Source organism: Schistocerca gregaria, chromosome 3 (genome assembly GCF_023897955.1).
Source record: "Schistocerca gregaria isolate iqSchGreg1 chromosome 3, iqSchGreg1.2, whole genome shotgun sequence".
Lineage (NCBI taxonomy): Eukaryota > Metazoa > Arthropoda > Insecta > Orthoptera > Acrididae > Schistocerca > Schistocerca gregaria.
This window is the reverse complement of record NC_064922.1, coordinates 318889634-318916811: the sequence shown is the minus strand read 5'-3', so window position 1 is coordinate 318916811 and position 27178 is coordinate 318889634. Positions and strand designations below refer to the sequence as shown.

At 37.0% G+C, this 27178-nt stretch overlaps 1 protein-coding gene across 1 annotated transcript in view; it reads right to left on the bottom strand.

Moving 5' to 3' along the window:
- LOC126354032 (RNA-binding protein cabeza) overlaps window positions 1-12289 on the bottom strand; it is a 55139-nt gene extending 42850 nt beyond the window's left edge. The window contains exons 1-2 of the mRNA XM_050003366.1: window positions 12189-12289; window positions 877-1098 (exon numbers count right to left, since the gene is read on the bottom strand). Coding sequence (XP_049859323.1) covers window positions 877-1098; window positions 12189-12201 — 235 coding nt within the window. The 5' untranslated portion in view covers window positions 12202-12289. The remainder of the gene's footprint in view (window positions 1-876; window positions 1099-12188) is intronic.
- Between the last annotated feature and the right edge of the window lie 14889 nt (window positions 12290-27178).

Below are 27178 nucleotides of genomic sequence, written 5' to 3'. Positions count from 1 at the left end.
CCCAGTTTGCCCCCACCCCCTAGTTCCAGGCCTGTTGCAGATACACGAATCTAGCCAGAAGCGGGAGAAGGTACCACTCATATGCAACTCATCTGCATGCGCATAAGCTCACTCACAACTGCTCGAAAAAATGTAATGCAAACACTTGTGACGTCACACTTTTAAGAGGCAATTTGTTTTTATGAAACATTGCATAGTCTTCCTAAAGCCTTTGACACTTTTATGTTGGCAGACACTTGTGAGCACTGTGTTTTATTCTTGTATACGGTGCATTTCCTCTGCAACTTAAGTTTTATTTTCTTTTTTTCCTCTTGTTCATGTTTTATTGTTGCAGTATTATTCAGCAGTAGCGAGATACAGTAATATTCTTTGTTATAGTATTGTTTCTTACCAGTCAAAGTCACAAAAATTTAACCATAAACTAAAACAATGAAAAATTCCCGAAATTCTAAAATATTCCCGGGTTTTTCTCAGATCTCCTGGGTTGTGTCTTATAGAATCTGAACTATAGCCATATGCTGGCTTCATCACTAATTTCCTTTACCAGAAATTCTAGAACACTAACTTCCCTTGGTAACTGATTAAATATATGATGTTTCTGAACCCCCATGAAAGTTTCAATCTATACATTATACATCAGTTATCACAATTAGTTTTGTATTATTTACTAGCTGTTCACCTTCAGCAGTCTATATGTTTTTGATGGCCAATGAAACTCCACTAAAAAGATTTCTACACAACCTTTTCAACCTATGCCTAACAATCCAAAGACAACTACAAAATGGGAAAGTCTTAATTACAGTAACTACTGCCTTTAAGTACAGTAAAAATAATATAACCAGTATTGATAGATACATTTTAGTAATGTTGGCTTACCTGATCCGTAATTTCCATAACCTTGCTGCTGACCACCACCTCCACCTCCCCCACCACCACCACCCCCACCACCCCCCCAAGATCCTTGATTGCCATATGCACCCTGGTCGTAACCTTGCCCAGGAGGTTGGTAGCCTGGAGCATTACCTCCACCTGCAGCAGGTGGAGGGGCAGCCTGTGTGTAGCCACCGTATGAGCCACCACCCCCATAGCCTCCGTATTCTGCACAAATAAAGTGTTTTGTTTTAATAAGTATACATCCTTTTTCAAATATTCAGTATAATGACTTCATAATGTTTAATAAAAGAAGCAATGAACTATAAACTTACAAAGAGTGGCAGTGGAAAATGCTTTTAGTTCAAAATCTGACATGCCAGAAGAAAAAATTTATATGTATATTGTTTGCACATTAATGATTTGTAATCATTTGTAATCTTGATATCATTTAACTAAGCTGCTCACCCCCATCATCACAAAAAGTAAGAAACTACAAAGTAAATACTTTAAGAACATTCTAAATGCCATACCAGGAAACTGACCAGTTCAAAGTGCCAATAAGAAAGTTTTACGAGTTGTTTCTTGTAAAGTACTGACATTCAACTTCCGACAGCTGTACATGGATGCTCATTTATTGTCTTGATTAGTTGGAGGTTTTATTCCAATAACTAAAGTAAAAAAAAAATATTGTAATATAAATGTAAACAGTTGTCAGAATACGAACCCGTCATTTCAATATGAGTAACAGGGCTCTGTGCGAAAACAGTGGCCAGTTGCCATTTTCTTCTTTGCAAGAATCAATCTCGAAACACTGTGTTCATTGCTTCAAACCCACTATGACTATGATCCTGAAATAAACCCACTATGACTATGATCCCAATGAGATGGTTCAGTACAGTCAACGGTTATCAACTGATAGAATGACTGTGTTTAAATCACTTATTTATCAGCATTCTGACACTAAGAAAATTGAAAACCTTAATCCACACTGCTATTCCTCAATCAGATTATCTGAAAATCAAGACGGAAACACTCGAGGATCAGTGTTAATTTTAATTGATTAGTGAAAATCTCAATTTTGTTTTTCAAGATAAGTACAGGGGTACCAATGAAACAATGGCAGCTGCACTCTGCAAAAGTATTTTACTCGTCTCTGATGATCTAGAACATGTTATGTTGCCACCTTGGTGTACCGAATCTTTAAATTGTGAATTTCCAGAAATTCATCTTGCGTACATTGCGTTGCACAATATAAAAATTTTAAGAATTTCAGAAATATCTCGTACGATGAACAGGACTTCAATATAAAGTGCAGCTGGTCCTTTTTTGCTACCCGCCATGGCAAATCCCCCTGTGATGGTATTGGTGGCACTGTTAAGACTTGTCACAAAAACAAGTTTGCAAAGAGTTTATAAAGATCAGATACTTCTAGCTTTACAGGTATTTGAACTGTCACGAGAAGCATTTCAGTTCTCTTTGCTTCAAAATCTGAAATGGTACAAGTCAGACATTATCTTTTTCAGCACTTCCCAAGTGCAAAAACAATTCCTGGAACCAATCTTGGCATCACAATGTACCAGTATCAGCAACCAAGATTGGAGCACAAGGGCTGAGCTGTGGTACGGATTTTAGTATAGTGCATGATTTTTCAGATGCACTTCCACCACAAATGCTAGAATGCACTGTGCAGCCTAACTGCTTTGTTTAATGTGCATATCACTCTTCTTTGTATTTGGGAATTGTTGAGAAGCTGAACTGCAAAGGAGATGTTACAGTAAGTTTTATGCATCCTCATGGACCATCCCCATCTTTCTATTAGCCTGATAATGATATTTCTCTCATAGTCTGAAGTTGATATCACCACAGCAACAAGCCATACTTATTCTCTGAGCAATGAGTCCTCAAAGATGATGGAAAAAAGTGGTTCTCATACAAAAAAATATTTTGTGAAGTGTTGACAATATTGGCTTTTGACAAAAGGCTTAAATATTAGACAAAAATTTTCTTACACTGACAGTTCGGTTATGCTAGAGGTAAGAAAGTGTTCATATGCCATGCTATGTACAAATTGTCCTATATTTTATAATGTGCAATTTTTGTTCAATTTGGATATTGTTATATGTACTTAAGTTGTTAACGTCTCTTGGGTAGTACTTTCATTTCTCTCCAGGATATATAATCTCCCCCCCCCCCCAGTGCTATTCACTTTTCAAAACTGATTTTTGTGTGATGAAACTTTATTATTCATAGATCACCTTCCATTTTTCAGTTTTTTTAAAGGGGCAATTGTCCAAAATATTTTTTTTCCTAATTTAACAATAAAATTAAATAAAATTAATTTACAAACATTTAATTGGACAATTCTAACATTTTCAGAAACATATACGAAAGGATATTCAGAAAAAACTCAGCATACCATTTTTTGTTTAAAAACTGCCGCCAATTTTCAAATTTTTACAGTTTGCTTTGAAGTAACACATTGCATCAAACTTTCGGTAATTGCTACCAACAGAATGTATATAAAGTAATAAAAACTGGCTGGTTCACAATATTAGATACAAAAGCAGTACACAAAAACTCAGTTCCAACTAGATAGTGGTCCAATCTAACTTCTCGTAACTGCAACTAATAACAAACTAAAAACTCATTAAAATCAGTTTCTGAAAACAAAACGAAAATTATACTTCTTAAAAAATAATAAAAACTCTCCAACCAAAATCAGCTGCCATGCACATTCATTAAGAAACAAAACAAAAACCATCGTAAGTAATTGTGCCAAAATCATGAATAGCCAGCCTACACTTCTCAGCCCAGGTACCAATCCGAACAGATCGCCAAACTCTAAAGGGTATGGACACCCCCCACCCCACCCCCAGATCTGAAACATAGTAACTTGATTAAGCTCAATTTCTATGCAGCCATGACATACTACATGCTCTGCCTCCATGCCATACAATTGGAGAACCTTTTGTCTTTGTTGCCAAATCTTCACCCATTGAGAAGCAATGGCATTCTAGTGAATTTCGTCAAAACAAATAAAAGCAAAAAATAAACCTTCAAACCATTAACACTCTCACTGTTGTGGACATGTACACACATTGTTATTGCAACATTCCTCATGTGCTGTGAATGTCCATACGTCCGCCACTTGGGTTTACCTACAGCGCTACTGACATCTGTACATGTCCTGAGACCCCAACCTCTCTGCGGACAAGTTACTTCCATATTCTGGTGAAAAGTAAAGTTTCGAGCCTTTATCATACAACACAGGCACCTCTTTGCATGATATCATTTGCAAAAAATACTGTTTTGACAGCTATAACAGCTTATAAAATGTGACGATTGTTCGGATCACACAATTTCTGATATTTACATTTCATGTATTGCAACCCCACAGAAACGGGGCACAATTTGTTTTTACCTCTTCCGAGGTCTCCAAGTTTGGTGCAATGTTCTGCTTCATTTGACACAGCACAGTAACATATGTAATGAAAGGAAATTCAAACCTTTATCAAGCAAAGGTATCAGACCATAAGAAGTGCACAAATTAATTTTTCAGCAAATAATTTTCTTGAAATCTGATGATTAGTATTTCATAGTGGTTGGATCATCAGATTTTAGCACAGGTTTCAGCATTTGGTCAGCAGTAGTCACAACAAAGCTGCAATCAGCACACAATGCACAAAGCATGTCTGTAGCAGCGAAAGGTTTAACAATACGCTGAACAAACCATTTCAAATCCTAGAATAAAATCTGTTACCGATAGCTACTGGCACTCCAACAACATTAACAAAGCTCCAAACATCAATTCCTATATGAAGCACTTAAGTCATATTCAACATTTAACAACACTCCAGACCAATCACACTAACACTATTCAAAAGGTAATCCAAATATACACACCAGAGAAAGCTACTACATAAATGAAGGCTACAAAAAACCCTCTTCAAGCACAGTAAATTTCAAGTACGCCCAATCAGGAAGTCACGTAAAACAATTACCAGGTTTGTCGCTAGTTTCCCCAACTGAAATTCCCTGATTTTCAGACAAGTTTTTTGTTTTCCACCTGCAAATTTTGAGATCTCAAGTGTAAGTAAAAACGTAAGGTGACAAAATATAAGGCCTTGTGTATTTATCCCCATGTGAGCAAAACTCTAAGTACTAACATCAACATCTTTTGTAATGATGTGTTTTTAGATGAAGAAAGCAAGCCAAATGGTATAGGCATTTCATTAAGACAATGGTTATTATTGTACATCAATAAAACAACACACATTTGGTGACAAAAATACATTCACTGATTTCAGAAATAACCTCAGAAGAAAGTAGGCCTCTAGAAAGAAGTGTATATAAGGCAAGGAAGAGGTGTGCAAAGCCAACGCTATAGATGACCCCCAATAAAATGTTGGTTCCACTATGTTCGTTTTTGTAAGTTACTAGCCACTGTGTTATGTCTTATTGTTTTACAGGTATTGTGCAATTTTTCTTTTGAGAAATATGAGTATGTAGCATACAAACCACCAGTGACTCAAAATTTTCCTCTCATTTTCCATTCTTCCTAAAATATTAAATTATTTTTTATGTGCCAAAATGTACTAGAACAAAATGTCTATAAAACAATGCATTGTACAATGTACTGGGTGGTGAGACAGTCGCAATTCCTGAAAGCCATCACCTGCAGCTTCTGGCCTGCAGTCCTGGGTCCTTGGATACACCACTAAAATCTGCTGAATTATGCCACACACAAACAGACCTGGACGGAGGCAGATTGGTGAGACTAGATCCGATGGGCAGGGCTTGCACATTAGTGGGAAATGACAGGCTTCAGATCAGAAGGCCCAATCCATTAAAGATATCTGCAGTAATGGCCTGCAGTTTTAGCCAGTCATGGAAGTCCAATCACGTGGCCAGCTATTCACGTCACAGACACCACATTGATGAAACAAGTCCGCAGTGATCAACCCATGCAACAGATAACTTGCACAAACACACTAATAAGCAATACCAATGAGAATAGGTAGCAACTTATCGAAAAGATGATCACTGAGCCAGCAACAGGCACACACTACAAAATTTTCGGCCACAGCCTTTGTCAGAAAACAAATATGCACGCGCATTTTATTTTGACATTCTAATTGCTTATGTTAGCTTCAAAGGTTACTTACGTTTTTGTTAAGTGGAAATAATGATTAAAATTGACACACCTGACATTGTTTCCGTATGCAAAAATCCCAGTCCACAAATGAGCAACTAACTACTTTTGACTCCAAAAATTAAGATTTGCACACTTATGCTGTTTCTGATTTCAGTCTCATACTTAACAAATTAGAAACTACTAACATGAATGGAAATTAAGATGAAATACAAAGCTTGGGGAGAGGTGGGACACGTTCTAAAAGTTGGCAACATTTGTACTTTGTGTATGAAGATAACTGACCACGAGTTGAACAATGCAGGAAAATTATATACGGAAGTGTGGCTGTATCAATGTGCTGCTAGACTTTCATGCACCATGTAACTTAAAAATATGAAGTTGCATAATTTGTCTTAACTCTTCAGGGAAAGCAGATAAACTGCTTTGGAGATTAAAGGTGGTACCACCTGTGACAGACTTAATGGCACTACAGCTCCCTGTCATTTTTTCCTACAATGAAACAGCTGTAAACTAGAAATGGAAGTTTTTCAATGTCAATAAAACTCACTAACAGCCATATACTGTAAGATATTTTATTTTGAAAGCAACCAGGTTTGGCATTTCATTTTACAATCTTCAGGCCCCATAGGTTTCTATCTAGATAAACAACTTGTCATATAGGGCCATAGATCACTGGATATCTTTAATTCCAATCAATACAGAATTGCTTCATACGAAGACATGACAGCAAGTCATATTATAATGTATACTGGATTGGATATTGTACACTGATTGGAATTCATGATATCCAGTGACTTATGACGTTGAACGAGAAGTTAGTTTATTTTGATAGACATGTATGGGGACTGAAGATGGCCAAATGAAATATTGGAGCTTGCATAGTTTGTGCGGAAGATTTGTGTACTGATGAAAAATCTTATAAATCTATTGCTATGTGCCCATGGTGGCTTTTGCACTGCAGATTTCTTTTAATGTGAGAAAGCCAGCATCTCCATTGCCATAGGGACATTGCCCAATAGCAGTTCAGAAGCAGCTAAAGATAGGTTTCTTAAACTCGGATATTGATTAGGGCTTCTCTACACAGGACCCAAAGTTGAATGATACAATTCTTGAAGTATCAAGCCAAATGTAGAATAGGTTTCTTACAGTCCCAAGCTTATGTTTACTTAAGAGTGGTTTAATTTTTTTACAGGTTTCATAAATCTGCTGTATACTCTATTCAAAATTACTTTAGTACTAACAGCTGGAACCAGAAGGGAGAAGGTCACACTGGGGGCACGGCTTGGATTCACCCAATCCCGTGATGTCTATAGCAGCAGACCAGCAGCCACGTACACCCTGAGTTGCCTAATCTCAGTCCACCACACTACCGCTTGTGCCATGATTTAGTTGCAGTAAGTCTGTGCGACTGCTGTGTGCTGTGTTTGTTTCATTGCAGTTTAGAAGTTACCATAATGTTTCTGTGACAGCTATCTGTTGTGTCTTGTTTAATATCTCAGAAGAAAGTACATCAAAAGTTAGAAGTGGAAAAGTTCACTACTGTTCTCGTGGACAGGGGGTTGCTTTACAAGGGCAGTATAGAGAAATTGGTTTGTTCGTTAAGAGCTTACTTTGAGAGTGAAAAACTTAATGGTGGCCCACTCTCCGTCAGCAAGGTGGTAGAACAGCAGCAGCCCTGAATATCAACAAAAACACTGTCGTAAAAATTGGGAAGGAACTGTTTGAGACAGAAAAAGAGGTTGGAGACCCAGTCAACTTCGTACACTCGGGAAGAAACGTTCTATGGATACGTGTGATACAAATTTAGATGCATTTGCAGAGGATGCAATTCACTGTCATATTTACAATTATTAGTGCAGAAAGGAATATCCCACACCCCTAAAGTTATTGGTGACACTTAAAGAATCAGGACTTTTTCAGGGCAGTCTAACATCGTTATTTACAGTTCTGCACAACATAGATTTCACTACGAACAATTTTGAGGCCGTAACCTATTGATGGAAAGGGAGGATAATGCTACATGGCGATTTTTAAGACAAATATTTAGCATAAATGTTAATGAAGTCATTTGGCTCGATGAAACGTGGGTTAATTCTGGTCACATAGTTAATCAGGGAACAAACAGGGAAAAAATAATTAAAAGAACAATGCAGATGCCAGTGGGGCAGATTGATTCTACTACATGCAGGCAACTCAAGGTTTCATACAAAACTGTCTTCTCTTTAAATCAAAGACGACAAATCATCATTTAGATATGAACCACATTACATTCACAAAGTGGTCCGTAGAAGCTCTAATACCCAATCTAGATAAACCGTCAACAATTGTTTTAGACAATGCTCCATACCATTCAGTTGTCGATGAAGCACCTACCATGGCAAAGCGAAAGGAGGAAATGATTCAGTGGCTTGAGCGTCTTAACGTAAATGTATCTCATGACATAAAAGGTCAAGCTTATGGAAAAAGTAAATTTCCATTAAAAAAAGTAGCTTATAATCTTCAGGCTTTCAACGTACCATTGCCACTTCAACCCTATAGAGTTGATATGAGCCCACATTGAAATGTACGTTGCCAGTAACAACCAAATATTTACACTCTCCACAGTAGAAGCACGCACTAAAGAAGCTATTACTCACATTACCCCTGAAGACTGGAAGAAAGCCGTCACACACACACACACACACACACACACACACACAGATATAACATTATGGAAAGAGCATGGCACGATGAAGGTGCTTTGGAGACTTCAGTGGAAGAGATGATTATCACTTTAAATGACAATAGTGCCAGCAGGAGACATCGAGGGATCACCAATTTAGTCTTGGAGGGCAGCTTGGAGGGTAAAAATCATAGAGGGAGACCAGGAGATGAATACACTAAGCAGATTCGGAAGGATGTAGGCTGCAGTAGGTACTGGCAGATGATGAAGCTTGCACAGGATAGAGTAGCATGAAGAGCTGCATCAAACCAGTCTCAGGACTGACGACCACAACAACAGTTCCAGCGAAGCTTCAAGTGCCTGTAATAGTGACGAGAGTGACGTCAGTGGAGTTTTACAATTATCCACATAGCGATGCAGCACAAACGGATTCAGCTACACGTTTGGAGTGTGCAGTTTGCAATTTTACATACTGGCATAACGAAATTATTCCACAGTAAGTTTTGAAATTTTAATATGGCGGCATTATCAAATATTAATTCCAAAGAAAGTACATACCTAAAATTCAATCTGTGCATACATATTATAGTATCCTAAATAATGCCTGCAATACACTGGCCGGTTTTGTATCTCAGAATAGATGTTGCCCAATTTAAGATACCAAACAAGCATTAATTTATTTTTTGTTGTGTTGGAAATAAGGATGCATGTCAGAAATATATCAGGTCTTCACAAATACAGTGATCTGTTGCCAATTGCTACTGGACACGAGCAGACGACTGCCTCTGATTTCGAATGATGCATCACCTTTCCTGGCCAAAATTAGTGAAGGGTGTATATTAATGCCTGACCTCAAACCAGCACAATACAATATGGGTATTAAAAAATTAAATTTAAAAAGATATGAGTGGTGGATTGGAAATATCAGACTTCTCTTGAACAGAAGGGTGCTTCAATAAGCTTGATGCAACCAAATAGCCCAGAAAAATCATTTTACTGGTCATCACGGGATGAAAAGTGCTGGGTTGCTATACAGCACATGATTACAGTTATTCCAGCACCATCAGTGTCATGGTCTGGCAGACTAAAGTTTTCCTCACAGCATTCTACAGCACATTAATGAAACCTGTAAAAATTCTAAGTACTTTAAGTAAATATAAACTTCAGATTAGAGGAAACCTCTTCTAGCTTTAGCCTCTGATACCAAGCTTGGGATCCTGTGTAAAGAAACCCTAAACAGGCTTGCAGAAACCATGTGGCTGCTCCTGTACAGCTATGGGGCAAGGCCTCTTTGGCTACGGACATGCTCGTTCTCACTTTGGAAGCCAACTCAAATTACGCAAACACAAAACACACTATACTATAAACTGGAATTAAATAAGCGCATGAATAAGATTGCACAATTAAAAAAATCTATGAAAATTCTACATAACATGTATCATTTATCCTTTCAAAAAAAAAAGGCAGGGGGTGAAGAGACTGCTATGAGCTTCAAAATTAATTTACGCGATACTTGACAATGAAGTAAAATCTGACAAACCTCAGTAAAATGATCACCTATTATTTTTTATGGCTGACTTTGATTAAACTTATCCTTATGAAAGCTGCTCATGAAATATAGGTACGGAGCACTTCAAGTGTTCCTCAGCAAATAGAAAATGTGATAAGTGTACTAACAAAATGTTTCATTTCATTTGGGGCACTTAACTGTCCTTAAATTATTATACCCATTTCTTTGATTCCTGTCTAATGAGAGTTTGTATCAATTTTTACAGTCTCTTGGATTTTATTTCTTGGCTTAGCTGACCAACTTCATCCATCTTAGAAAACAGTGTAATATACTGGTTAGTGTGCCTGATCATGTAAGTATGTGACTGATTCATGACATTTTCTCAGAGCAGATTTCAAAGAACCGAGAACAAAAAATGAAGGAAAGGCAACCACTCACCAATAGATGACACACGTGGCACATTAATAAACATGTAAACAGTATTCATACTAACTTTCTGTAGCAGAAGCGCACATTTACACACACGACATACACACATTTCACCAGTGAAGTGTAGGCTTATATGGTTTCACCTGCAGCAATATAAGCTGTGCCACCCTAATCACAACGTCATAAACCTTGATATATTACACAAAACAACCAATGAGATGTCATAGGCCTAGCTGTTTATTTCACTCATATGGGTTACCGGATCCCAAATGAGCCATATTCACAGAGGGGGGGGAAAAAAAAAAAGAGTATTAGATTGTTTCTCATTGGCTACCATATGCTATCACATCCTTGGCTATGAGTGGCAAACTGTCAACAATAGCACACACAAAAAAAAAGCTACGCCACCAGAAGTGCACTTTGGCTCATTTCTGCTTTGTTACCAAATAGTACACAATTTTTTTTTAAGATACTTAATTCTCCACGACTTACATAAATGCCCCATTACATCGTCTACTACTACAGATTTTGCTAGCTTTGAAACAGGAAAAGCTTGCTAGTCTAACATATATTACTGACCAACATAACATAGCACACAAAGTACAAGACTACGTTATATAATATGCACTTGAAATCACTTCAATGTGCCTCAATAATCAAAAGTATTTTAAACAAAAAGAACTTCAACTTGCCACTGAAGGTAATGTACATGCCTATCTGCTGCAGCCATAAATTTGTCCCAAACCACATATACACCCTTAAACATTACAACCTTCCCTACATCTTTCTTACACGTTAGATGACAAAAAGGATGCATTAAAAGATAAAACGTATTATCAAGTCTGTAAGACTATACCACTAATACATGCAAAGCCATTACATCAAATACCTTTCACCAAAACTTTTAATCATCTTGAGAACAATCGCCCAGAAAACTACTCATGACACAGGCTTTACGTTTTTACATCAATAACATACAAATAAATGGAAAATACGATTTACTTGCAAAATTATGACTAATAAGTCCGCAGTTGTACTCAATGAAACTGCAAAAATTACCCAGTCATCAAAATAAGTTGTTTTAAGACTAACATATACCAGGAATAAGCGTAGTTTTAAGAAAATACACATAACTTAAAATTGTACAGATTCGTTTCATTTCGGGAACTACACCATCTATTTTCTCTCCCATCAATACAAAAAGTTCAACAAGCATTTGTTCCATTTGAAGGTGAACGGACACCACACCTTAATACCGGCTGTCTTGATATTGATCATAATATTCAAATTTGGACAAAACTTCCCAGCAACCAGACAAATATACAAACATTCCAGCGCAACTTTTAATTTACATCTTAATGTTAAATATACACAAAACTGCGTCCATTTTGTTGTAAAAGTATTATTTCGGAATACGTTGTGAACACAAGAAAAATACACACACTGCTATTTTGCCACATTCCACTCTTAGCAAAATATTTCTGAATGACATACAGATATAGAAAACTCTTTTCAAAGTAAAATTATCTAAATTTTATTGATGATCACACTTTACTTACGATTATCACCCATCTTTACAGAATGGCGTCCTTCCACAGGCGGGAAGCGTCAGTGTAAGGGCTTCACTTCGTTAGTCTCTGACCGGAAGAAGCAAAGGGAATCGAAACCCTGTATCGAAATACTCGTAGAGTACAAATTTTCTACTTAGTGGAAATACTAGAAGACACGCAATTTCTTCCTTCTGACATAGGTAATGTACTTACAGATAGAAAAAAATGGACGCACCATGTAGGAGTTACCAAATTTTTCACAAATTGATATTCATACAGGCATCGAGGGAAAATGTAAAATTATAATCTTAGGGGGCCGATGGGTCACTGGGCGATGCTGCAGCGTAATTTCACCATGTAGCTGGCAAGGATAGTAAACAATTGAGATGTCGATACGAGTGCTTTGAGCATTTCATTCAGTGTACTTAGCTGGACAGTAACTCGTAGATAGGCGCCTGAAAAATATTTGCAGATGTCAGCAATTGAGACAGGACATGTATTTGGACTCAAAGAAACCGGTTGGAGTAATCGGAAAGTCGCTCGACATCTGAACAGGAGCGATGCTACTATTTGACGATATTGGCAAGAATAATGGTCCATGGCCGAACAGAGTGTTGAAAAGGAAGCAGTCGACCTAGAGACAGGATAGAACGATAGGACTGTGCAATCGTTACGGTGGGAGGAATTCAGAGGCCCAGATTCATCTTTACCATTCATCCGACATGCAACTGGTGGTCAGAGACTACAAGGACCGTTAATAGGCAGCTCGCAGAAAGCAAGATGAGCTCACACTGCCCTTTATGCAAAGTAACCTTACTAGCTGTACACCAACCAGCTTTTTTGCATTCTGTCTTGCACATTCGGTTTGAAATCTCATTATCTGGAATAAAATTGTCTTCGGTGATAAGTCCCGCTTCGACTTGAGCCCCACACAGTGGCGGAATGCCAATCTGACTGTCATGTGCCACATGGCCCAACAACCAGGAGTAATGGTCTGTGGTGCTCTTTCTTTTCGTAGCAAGACCACATTACTTGTAACCCAGGCCACCCTAACAGCACAATGGTGCGTCCACAACATTCTATGCCCCGTTTTGCATGGTAAATCATCCTGAACTTATCTTTCACCAACATAATGCCCGCCTACTCACGAATAGAGTTGCTACAGCTTGTCTTCATGCTTGCCAACCCCTACCTCAGCCACCCAAGTTGCAGTATCTCTCCCCATCGAGAACGTATAGAACATTATGGGCAGCTCCCGCTAACCAGCTGAGGATTTTAACCGTCTAACAGGTCAGTTGGACAGAGTATGGCACGAAATCACTCAGCAGAACATTCAATAACTCTATCAATTAATGACAAGCCAAGTAACTACTTGCATAAGGATCCGAGATGGACCAATTCGTTATTGCCTCGTTAATTTTTATGATCCTTTCTGTTGAATAAATCGTCAACTCCTCTGAAATTGTAATTATTTGTTTACCTATACCATATATGTACATGATATCTACACATTTCCATCCCATTCAGATAACTCATTCGTGATTTGTCGTTTTTTCCCCTTAGAGAGCATTTCCCGATGGATGCAGCAGAGATCACTGGATGCAACACGAAACCAGTATGCGGACTCTAGCAATCATACCCTTGCAACACGACTGAGATCAGTAAGACATCTACGTTTGTAAAATTGTCACAGACCTGAAATTCATATGATGCAGGATTAAGATTAGAAATAAGGTGAACAAATATATATAGCAAAAAATAGAACTTTCAAGTACTTAAAGCCTGGCCACACTAAACTACCTGCCTGTTCAAATATATGTAGAAATCAGAATGAGATTTTCACTCTGCAGCGGAGTGTGCGCTGATATGAAACTTCCTGGCAGATTAAGAGTTCGAGTCTCGGTCGGACACACAATTTTAATCTGCCAGGAAGTTTCATATCTGTAGAAATGTCTCAGCATGCAATAAATCGCTGAAAATATCATATGTTTACACAATACAGTTTCAATCTAAAGCTAGCACTAAACAATTTTCACTTGTATGCAGCTACTCTGTTGTGAGGGACAGTTCTTTTCATGAAATTAACTGATAATGTAAAAATTTCTTCCGTGGTTTGTGTTCACAACTAACCTTAAAAATCTAAATAAATTGTTAGAGGCAGAAAAGACAATGTAAATAGTCAAGACAGTAGTTCCTTAAGTCATTGCAGTTTTCACATATTAGTTACTTTGTGGGTTACAAAAAAAGACCAACGATTGGTTAAATTATTTGCAAATGAACATGGAGGTATATAAAGGTGGACTCATACTTGCTCTGGCGTCACCGCCACGTATCCATCACGTTTTTTAACGTCGATGATCTGAGGAACTCCTGAGCATTCACATTACAAGGCATGTCAAAGTCGAAGAATGTCGTGACGCTGCAGCTGATTCATAACATAGTCACCAGAGGCGCTATTTCGTAATCCATGGTAGATCGTCATAAAATGTCGCAATTTAGTTTAAAGCAGTTTGAAACGATTGCTATTGCACTTGATGATTAGGAGCAGAGAGCAAAAGGTGTCTGGGTTATAAAAATGTTAAAAAATGGAGACTGTGAATGAGAGTTCCACACTCTTTACAAGGTACTGTTAGAAGAGGAGTCATCGTTCTACAAATATTTCAGAATGTCTAAATAACAGTTATTTTACCTGTCAAGCAAGATACAAATAAAAATGACGAAGGGAAATTCAAAATTTAGGCGTCCAGTATCACCTCGAAAGAAGCCAATGGCTTGCCTACAGTATGTATAGATGGAAAGTTTTGTGTACCTCAACGATGTTTACATATATTTCTACTAACTGATGTTCGTCATCAATTTATTACAGTTCTTATTTTAAACTTCCACATTCCACATCAGCTTCATTCCCAATTTTTCTTTTCGATATTCCACAGGAAAAACTGTGAGTAAAGCACATGGAACAAGATGTATATCGTTTACTTTGCAGTGGATTCCTTCAGTGTATAAAATAAAATAATTTAGCTTAGTACTGTCTTCCAGTACAGATTAAGACAGTCAGTCGGGACTACACCGTATTAGTTCACACAGCTGCTCGGCAAGTGGGATACGCTATGACCTGTCACAATACTCTTCCTGAGAAATCTTGACGTGACGCTCACATGATGTGACGTGTTGATGACGTTCCGTTGATGGTGTGTGTGAATGCCACCATTTGAACTACAGAGGAGAATCTTTTGACGCAACGGACGTGATGGCGACGTTTTGTCAAGCGTGAATCCACCTTAATTACCTAATGATGCTCTCAACTCCTCGTATAATGTGGAAAACCACTTGTCTGAGTAAGGTAATTTCGACACTTTAAAGGTTGGTAGCGACATTGCGGTTGCTATCAACAAAAGAAGTCACTTGGAATTTTTGACAGCGATGTTCAGACAAGCACTAGCAAACAATACCTGATACAGGAGAACCTATATAAGTAACTATATAAGTATTTCACAAAGACAAATAAAGCATTTGAATTACATAATACATCAGTTGTTACAAGTTACATATAACGTTTTTATATTTTAAACATATTTTGAACTACATATATTCTAACAAATTATATGAGAGTGCGATCTTTCATTTTATTTCTGAAAATATGGGAATTTGCAATTTTTTGACTGAATGCTATTAGCATGCATAATAAGTCTTGGCGTCAGAATATAAAACTCTATTCGCAGCTCTAGATAAGGATTCAGAGTCCATACGAAATGTTTTACTTTTAATATTGTGATAGTGATTTATATCTCTCAGTGCAAATGTGTTGTGGCCAGGTGTTTACGCAGAGAGACTGTTGCTTGTGAATTCTGAGGGAACGAGAAAAAATTTAAAACAAAAGAGAAGGGACTGACTCAAAATGCATGAAACAGATGTGAGGCGACTGTGATGTAAAACAATAAATGTTGTGTGGGTGAGAGCTGCTTAAAAACCATGGTTCACAGTGAAACATAATAGTAAATACAGAAGCAAGATGAGGCTAAACTGAAAAAAAAATTGCATTTTAGCCCACTTATTATTTTAACAAGCTAATTCAATATCAAACACTACAATTGTCACTGTTTTACTCAGACACATAACATTATCATACATACACTGATAAGCGAAAGCATTATGACCACTTCCCACTGTGCTGTTGGATGTCACCTGGTGGCGATATGGGCATGTGGTGCAGTAACAAAAGCATGCAAGCAGAGCAGACATTGGAAGGGGATCACCCTAACGAAGATATTTGCTGCAAATGGGAAATCCATTGAGATAAGCGACTTTGACAAAGGCAGGTTATTATTACGCAGAGCTTGTGAACGAGTATCTCTAAAACGGCGAAATTGGTCGAATATTCACGTGCTGTTGTCCTGTTCATCTTCTACAAGAGGTAGAAGGATAATGAAGCTATCACCAGGCGCCAAATGGTTCGACGTCAGCGACTCTTCACAGAACATACGGTTCAGAGGCTTGTCTGCTCTGTAAAGCAGGATAGATAGTGATCTGTGGCATATCTGCCAAAAGGGCACAATGCTGGTACATGCAAAAGTGTTTTGGAGCACACCGTTCACCATACATTGTCGGACATGGAGCTCTACAGCAGACCACCCAACGACAGAGTCAATTACGATTGCAGTGGGCACAGGACTATCAGGATTTGACCGTCAATCAATGGAAACGTTTAGGCTTTTTGGTTGAATCATATTTTTGCTACACTAGGTCAATGACAGTCTAGACAAATGCCATCACTGAAGTGAAAGATGACTGGAAACGTACAGTGTGCTACGGATAAAGCATGGTGGAAACACTATCATGCAGTGGGAGACATTCTCCTCCACTTGCATAAGATCTGTGGTAGCAATCGAAGACACACTGACAGCTGCAACCACTTGCACCCCGTCATGCTTGATGTCTTCCCCTATGGCGATATCATCTTTCAGCAGTATAATTGTCTTTAGCTAGATGCCAGAACCATGCTTAATTGATCTGAGAAGCAACATTTTAACTCACGTTGATGTCTCGGCGACAAAATTCGCCTGATGTAAATCCTATGGAACACATCCGTATTGCTATCGAATGCCATCATCGTGTACGCAAATCAGTGGCCCATTGTTTATGTGAATTACATGACCTGAGTATAGACATTCAATGTCACATACCTCCACAAACCTACCACCAAACTATCAGATCCCTGATATGCAGTTTCAGCGATGATGTATTTTGTTCCAGAGACATACAAACAAGCTGTTAAGCAAGTGGTGATAATGTTTTGACTCATCAGTACTCATTCTGTCTTCGGGCCACGAGTGGACTACCGGAACCATCCGACCGCCGTGTCATCCCCAGAGGAGGATGCAGATGGGAGGGGCGTGGGGTCAGCACACCGCTCTCCCAGTCGCTATGGTATTATTGACTGAAGCCGCTACTATTCGGTCGAGTAGCTCCTCAGTTGGCATCATGAGGCTTAGTGCACCTCGAAAAATGGCAATAGCGCATGGTGACTGGATGGTCACCCATCCAAGTGCCGACCACACCCAACAGCACTTAACTTCGGTGATCTCCCAGAAAATGGTGCATCCTCTGCGGCAGAGGCCGTTGCCTTTCGGGTCATTAGTGAATGTTTAAAATATTAGACTGCAGCATCTGTTGAAAATAATAAAGCTATGAACTGTCAGGACTGATCAAAGATACAATATGGCTAGATAAATTTCGCGCCAAATATAATAAACACTCAAAGCATCAGTGAAACATATTATAAAATACTGTCATGTCAAAGGCGATTGAGAGAGGGTAATGGTTTTTTCATATGTGAAATTCATTTAAACTGACCAATGGATATTAAATTTTGAATCGTTTTTCATGTGTAGTACAAATGTAGTGTTAAGTTAGTGTTTGGATTATGGACACAGGATGCAATACTCATATTTAAGATCTGACTTTTTTTACCAGAGTACATATAGCTCTGGCTGCTTTTGATGATATTACTATTGCTGTTTTACAAGACTTGGACTATATGTCAGTGAAATGGGAAAGGGAAATTGATAAGATTGGCACTCTCAGTAATAGTAATCAGTTTGCAAAATGCAGGACCTTTTTAGGGAAACTCATATTCAGGCTAATAGTATTAAACGTGGTAAAAATTTTAATCCTTATATCTGTGAAGATAAAAAAGTGATTACAGTAAAATTAATGTGTGAAAATATTGTGTGATTAAAAAATAATGTCAATGAACTTGTGATATGTTTAAATGAACTGCAGCTTACAGGTAATGCTGATGTAAAATGTATTTCTGGGCATTTTTTGACCACTGACATAGCAATATTGTACATGGATTGATATATTATCGAGGCATCTGGTCACTGTATTTTAAACTCGGGGAAAACTAGCAGCTTTCACTTGCATTAAGAATGATTACGAAAAAACTGACAGATTTCACAGAAACCAGCATTTTGGAGCTTGTGCAGCAGACACAGATGTGCACAGAAAATACTAAGGGTCACACAACAATTTTTAATTACTTATTAACCAGCCTGATCCATTACAAAGGTTGTTAACTTTCAAGTAAAGTGAGGTCGCATTAAACTGAGATTGTAATTTCAAATTTTTAGTGTATGCCTATTCTAGTGTTATACTCCACCCTTTTGTCACTTCATTTCATCTAACTCTGCACAAATAATTTTCAACAAGACTTGTAAGAGCTACAAATGTTTAAAATTAGTGTGTGTGACATAAATAAGAGGAATTAAACTGATGGGGTTGTAAATGAAAAACGAATTGCGAATTGAGGTATTACAGAAGTATTTGGTAAATACAAGCTGGAAAGAGGTATACAACAAAGTCAGTATTAATCAAAAATACAATGAATTCAGTAAAACAGTCATATGTTAATTTGAACCAGTTGCACGAACTGTTGCTTAACCTTTATTCTCGAAACAGTGTGGGATCTACATTGTACCAGCATGGAATAGTATCTGACTAAAATATAAACTCGAAATACGCTGTTTGACGAATTTGTGTTGCGTTAGACAGGTGATCAGAACAATAAGTTTGTTGAGCATAAAAGAATAACTTTAAAATCAGACAGTGGTGATGAGATTTTATGCCTCTTAATGGCAGACTGGAAAAGGAAATGAAAACCAGAAATAGACACATTATTTCAAAGAACATATTGAACCTGAATTTATAAATGGATCTCACCTGCCATAGGTTGCTGCATCCAGTCATTTTAATCTTGCAAGTAAGAAATTTTAGCATATGACTGACTGGTGAGCTGCACCTGTGTCTCAACATAATTCCATTCTTTACTATATTTGTAACACATGACATAAACTGGGATTAATTTTTTTTTCTTACTTCAGACATGCATGTCACTTCTCTGTAAGAGTAGTTCTGTTTTGTAAAAAAAATGGGAGCAATGAACAGTAATGCTGAAAGAACTTCAAATTTATCTCCAGTTCACCATTTTCATATTCCTGTATTACTATTGCTACAGAATTATAGAGCAATTTTTATTTGTGTCAAAAGCAGAACCATAACAGGTTAAGTCATACTGGAAAAAAATACTCATCTCTCAAGAATAATTAGACAGGACACTCAAAATTAATTTTATTCTCCATGAAATTGGAGGCGTTTTCCATATCCTGTTCTTTTAGCAGACAGTATATTATTCCAACCTTTATCCTTATGGCTTGTGTTTAGTTTAAACAGACCAATAGCTCAGGAGTATGTTTTCTTGTTTAGTGGAATTATCGTGATTCCATGTTAATCAATGCTGAGAAGCATCAAAATTTTCTCTTTCCTAGAACAGATTTCTGCCCTTATATGATAATAAAAGTCTCTAGATGGTGTCAGTATGAGAGAATACAAAGAGAAGATAACTTTATCCAGAATGTGAAGACAGTTTCCTGGAGCAGATGTGTTTAACATACTTCCACTTTCTTCTGAAGCGTGTCATAGAGAACTTCTTAAAATTTTCAAAGACCTTCTGTAATGAGACACACCTTATTTAAAAACATAGTACTTTAGGAAACATGAGGAAGCTAAAAAAAATGAAATTACAATCTGCAGGCACCCGATAAACATTTGCATTGCAATTGTAGTTTAATCTGCAGTAAATATAACAATAGACTTTTTGCTACATATGGCACTCACTGTAGAGTGTAACTCAATGAATTTCTCACAGTTTAATTTTGAGTTGATATTATCACACAAACATAAAACCTAATACATGATCAAATAATTTCGCAACTTATTTCCATAAGCACACAGCACTACATACAACAACATAATTCCATTTGTCAGGAGCTATGTTTATGGCAACTCAAATTTTTGTGACTAAGAATGTAACGGAATTAATATCATTCCTTCTTTACACACATATAAACTGAAAGATTGTTAATGATATTTTTCCATTAAGTCTGCAACAGAGAGTAATCATTCTAGTACACAAAAATGAGAGATAAATCCTAGTAATTATCGTCCAATTCCTCTGGTACACATTTTCTGCATAATATTTGAATATTGTTTATAAAAGAAAATTTGCCTGTATTTTTCTAAAACAAAAAAATGTATTGACTAAGTCTCAATATAGATTTAGGTCCCAGCTTCCAACAGTCAAAGCTGTTGAGAATATTATTTTTTTTGTGCAGTGCTCTTCTGAATCAAAAGTATCTGCTGAAAGCACAATAGTGAACATGAGGAAGGCATTTGGTTACATAAATCACCAAATATTACTGGAGAAACTATGGTATTGTGGCTTTAGGAACCTGGAACTCTGCCTCATTAAATTCTCAGTAAGAGCAAACAAAGTGTACGCTAATATGATCAAAAGTCACAGCTTCTAAATTTTACTGAAAGTGTCCCACGAGAATCAGTGCTTGCACCAGTAATTTTTATAATATTTGTAAATGACCTGACCAGAATCATAAATAAAATGATTTGTTCTAGATGGCTGGACAACCCTAGCTGCTGTCACCCAGCTGCTAATGGCATACGATCATTTCATTTCATGTGTAGTATCATAGTGTACATAAGTAGGTTTTATAACATGTCAGTCATATTTTACGAAATCTATTGTACGTTACTCATAAAGATACCAATTGTATGCAAATGTAGTGCTTAAAGATGAACGAAAAAAGTAAACAAATATAAATAAAGTATTAGAAAACGTTCTGTGTAGTCCTACAGCTTAAGAGAAATATGTACCAGACTGTCTATAACTTTGAAATTACAAAATTATATCAATGGATAATAAATTTATAATGTCCTACAGTTGAATGAATCCAAAGATTTGTGAACTAGCTTCTATTATTCTTGCTTATAGAGAGTATGGCAACAAATTATGGGATCGGAGATCTGTTATGGTTATTAGAACATACATTCATGGGGAGCATGCGCAATTGCAATCTGTCAGTTGACGGCACAGCTCATTCTGTCACCATTCAGTAGTCTACCACTTCCATTAGGAAATTTGTTGCTTTAATTCTTTACAGTAAAAAATAATTTTGTTGTGTGATGCCCAGTTGCATACAACAATAAAATTTGGGAATCAAGTTTCATATATTCCTTAAGAACAAAGTAACAACACAAAAATTGATAAATACTGTAAAAATGCTGATTTGTATTCAGTTGATGATGCTCACATGTGTGCAGTATATTTTGCTGGGTTGTATTATGAAAGAAACTTGAAAAGGGAACTGTGGAATCCTTCTGTAAAATTAAGAGAGAGGCTTGAAAAAGGAACTGTTGAATCCATCTGAAAAATGCAAGTTGAAAGATGATGCTGTTAAACCTCTATATTTCCCATTTTCCAGACTTCATTTAGGGAGTAGTAACCCGCCAGGGTAATTGAGAGCACTAATGTGCTGCTTCCTGGACTCGATAGGCGCACTGTACCCGGTTTGAATCTGCCCGGAGGATTAACGATGAGAGTCAGTATGCCAGCCAGCCTGGATGTTGTTTTTAGGCGGTTTTCCACATCCCACTATGTGAATACCAGGCTGGTCCACACATTCCACCTCAGTTACACGACTCGCAGACATTTAAAAAACGTTTGCACTCTTTCATGGCTTACAATAGATGTCGACAGCTGAGGTACGCTAATTCCATACCAGGGGGTTTGGGGTGGCGACAGAAAGGGCATCCTTCCACCCTCTGCAATTAACACCGCCAAATCCATAGTAACAAGGCCGACCCCGTATTGAAGTGGGACAAAGGCCCAAGGGAAATGAATGATTTAGGGAGTACTAATGAGCTTAATAATGACAGGAAAACCAGGTACAAAATCGAAGTTACCATAAAGAAGTAGAGGAGATTTTAGCAGTAGATATATTACCAATGGCTTCAGAAATTACTAGTAAGAAAAACATTCACTATTAGAAAAGTTACAACATATCTTTCTAGAATCAAGAAAGGAAAGCCCATTAATATAATTAATGTTTTAATGTGTAATTATAAAACACCATTTGTATTATTGTTATAAATATTACTGATAATCTGTCCCCCAAGATGGTCGAAGATATAGAAGTTTACTGGCTTTCATGGATATTGTGATTGAAGGTCAAAATCTATATTTCTTCCACACCATTGACACTTCTGCTCCTCTGCTGTGATACCTAAAGAGAGCTCGAAATGTGGATTATCGAGAAGAAACGGAACATAACATGGCCTATCATCCCAAAAGATTGTACCTTCAATGGTGAAATTGGTTGACGTTCTTCAGAGGCTGTTATACTAGCATTTCACCAATCACAGAAAAAATAACACAGATGAATGTTAGAAAACAAACTACCTTAAACAAAGTATTACACAGAGAAAAATATTTAAAAGGCATTTTTCTTTGTTTATTTAACTAATAAATAATTTAAACATTGTAATACACTATAGCATGAAATATCCTGAACATAATCCCAATTTTGTACGAATTTATGAATTGTTACATCACTGCTTACAAGAAATTTGCATGTGATATGTACCACATATTCTAGTAACTGGGGCTTCTAGAGATGATTGTAGTACTAATAGTCACGATTTCTTTTATTCCTGGATCTCTTTTATAAAGATATTGAACATTTCATAGTATTACAAATTAAGAACAAGAAAAAATGGCCTAATTTACATTTACAGATATTTCAAATTAATTTACTGTTGCATATATTAATGTACCACAATGATGTAGAAACAATCATTTTATTTTCATATACAAACTCAGATGTTTACATGGCTAGCTACATGTTGAACATTTACAAGCTTCCTTTTAATGTAAATACCAATTAGTAATTTCTGCGTATCGGGTTTTACATATTATGCAATAGAAATTCTTGTTTGGAATAAAAGGAACTGTCAAGGAGAAATTTTTTTTCTTTTCAACTTTAACTATGGATTTTGTCAGACATTTTATACCATTGTGTAAGTGACCAAAATTTTTGGCAGCATAGTACACCACTTTTTGTGCTTGTAACATCTGTCAAATTTCTTCAGGTGTGGTAACTGTGTGCAACATAGTTCATTTGTGTACAGCAGATATCATGAGGGAATACTTATACCATGAAGCTGTAGTCAAAATGTCAAATTCTTTAACATATATCTAAAATAATATAGTAGATGAACACCATATATCATTCTTACAGCATAATCTCGGCAATGAAAACTTTATTTCTCACCACTATGGTTACTTCAGAATTTTGAAATTTCCCAACTAGTGTTACATTCATCACTGGTGTAGCACATATAGATGGACAGAAGTAAGTAAGTTGCGTCTTTTTGTAGTTGAGCTAGAGGCAATTTGCAGTAGCCCACTCAATGATATTTTTAAGAACATTGTTCACCATTGTTTCTGTTGCTGTATATATGATTACATTCATGACAATAGTAGTGTCATCTGAAAAAGCCAAATAATCCTACATTTTGTGTTTTGTATCAAATGTCATTTACATATCTGAGAAACAATTATGGTCCTAAGATTGAGTCTTCTGGCCCTCATAAGTGATTTTCATCACAATGAAGAATCTCCCTTCCTTATTTGGATGAATTATTATGTAAAACTTTCTACATTCTTTCGGTTAGGTTGACATTATCAATTTGTTGGTAACACCTCACATTCCAAAATCATAAGTTTATTTAGGACGAAACTGTGATTCACACAGTCAGATGCCTTTGATATGTACTGTTTGTTATTTATTTGCTTATAAAATTTGATAACTAAATTGAGCAATTATCCTGAAATCTGAACTGATTTGTTCAGGATCCTTGTTTCAGAGGAAGAGTATTGTTCTGGGATAAATCACTTTGTAAAAAGAATTGGAAAATTATGCAAATAGTGGAATATGTCAGTATTTGTTCATATCTCTCCTAACACCTTTATTATGGATGGGCTTAGATTGTCAGAGTTCAGTTTCACTGGGAGACTAAGCAGTTAGTTAATGGTGCATTACATATTTCAGAAGAAACAGTGCTTATTATGTGGAAACGATACTTCATTGCACTATTGGAAACACCATAAAATCCCAGGGTGCCGTTAGTTTCAGGAAAATATATTGTTTTCTGAATTTCAGAAAGGGTAGTGACAAAGATACACATTTTGTTTTATGAGAACTGTTTTTTAACACACTATTTTGATTTTTCTCTTCAACTGACTGTCGGAACATCTCCCACTTTTCGTAAATGATTTTTAAGATATCCGCTATCTACGAGCTTTATATTATCCTGTTCTGTGACCTATTCTCCCATCTCTCATATCTTTATATTCGACACTGAATTGACTGTTGTCAGAATCACTGATCTATGACATTGTGGCTGTAAGAGACAGAGTGAAATGTGAACTCTGTGATTATAGCTACACATTGAAATAATTAGGTTTTTGTTTATCTCTGTTTATTGTTTCCATTGTATGTGTTATTTAAAAAATGGTTTAAATGGTTCTCATCACTAGGGGACTTAACATCTGAGGTCATCAGTTCCCTAGAACTTAGAACTACTTAAACCTAACTAACCTAAGGACATCACACACACCCATGCTCAAGGCAGGATTCGAACCTGTGACCATAGTGGTCGCGCATTTCTAGACTGAAGTGCCTAGAACCGCTCGACCACCATGTCTAGCTATGTGTTGTTAAGAAGTTATATGTGTATATGTTTTCTTGGTAGTTTCATTTGTGTTATGCGAAATAGATAATTATGTTTATAAGAAACCACAACTGATAACCCTGACGTGATAGTGACTGAAGAAGAATCCCTCCAATTGTTATTTCAATTTTACTGTGGCAGTTTAAATATGTTTTTCAATGGAAAACTCATCATCAAACGATACCAGTGTGGAATTATCGTGTGTGACACTGAAAAAACCACATTTATGGCAAAGAAAAGTAAGGATATGGTTTTTGCAAATGAAGTCCCAATTTAACGAATTCATAAATTATCATTACATTTTGTAATCGCTTGATAACGATATTAATGAGTTGATTTCAGATTTCATGTTGAAACGTCCTCTTTGAACAATTATACAAGACTGTGCTTAAACTGACACACAATATTTTTAGCGCAATCTGACTTTCAATAATCCCTACAAAAGAATGGCCCTGACTAACATTAACCTATACCTTTCACAAATCACTTACCTCACAAAAATCTTCGTTACTCGAACTACTGCAATACAGTGAGCACCACTACTGCCAGCTAAATAAAAGATTCAAACTATGGAAGGCACTAACTACTGATAGGCATAGTTAGCAAATGAAAGATTTTAATAGAGATCAAACAATGTATTTACCTTAATAGTCATAATATATATAGCAGTTCATGACATCCAGTCTTAGAAATTTCAAAACTCTGCCATCTCTCTCCCCACATCCACCACTGCTGGCGGCTCACCTCCAACTGTGCAACGCTAAGCGCTGTTCACATCCATCTGCCCAACACTACAATGGCAGACAACAATGCAAACTAGCCACACACTGCACACAGCACAGTCAGTGATTTTTCATACAGAGCGCTACATGGCGTTACTAATAAGAAAACTTAAACAGCCTACTTACATAGCCCCCATACTCCCCACAAAAAATTTTACAAATTGTTTTGGGCACTGGCCAATACAGATTTGAAAATTTTTTTCATAATTACAATAAGAAAGATATCAAATGCTCACACTTATTAATACAATGTTGGTCAAAAGCTAAAATTTTCTCACAGTCCATAAAGACAGTCCTGATCATTCATCACAGTAAAATAGCAGTGTTTTTCTCAAAGTCTGAGCAATAAAAGAAAATGCACTCGGAAGTAGTGGATTTCTAAGCAGTCTTGAAGAAGTAGTGTTGTCCTTCCAACGGAAAGACAGTGCTGACTCTTGACATGCAGACAGGTAATGGGCCACAACAGAGCAAACCCACAGCAGAGTCAGTCGAAGTTTTGAAGAATATCGTTTGGTAGGTCATCACAGAGCAGACCCACTGTAGTCCTGGTAGAGAGTATGGTATTGGTGGGCCACCAGAGGTGCAGACCCACTGCAGACCTTGTAGAAATAATGGTACTGGTGGTCCATCAAAGGTGCAGACCCACTGTAGTCCTTGTAGAGACGGCTAGCAGCCATCTGTTGCGACCGTGCAGGTGCACAACCACCATCGAAGAGTCTTGCGGACAATATAGCAAGTCCATAAACCACCTCTCGCGTACTCACAAAACCTTTTGGAATGTCCTTGGAACCAGCAATGCTGTTATCCAGTCCCTTGCTGAATTATTAACACACGTGGAAACAGTAACAGTCCCTACTTCTCACATATTGTCCATATGCTATGACCAACAGAAACGTGTGCAGTGAAATGTAACTTACATTTACTTAATTTGATGAACTGGTGTCAATTACAATTTTGTAACATAAGAATACAATAAGAAAGGTGACAATACATCATTAAAGAACATAACAATACAGATAACATTTGTGGTACTGCAGGCTTTACAAAAGAATAGAAATAAACATGTACACC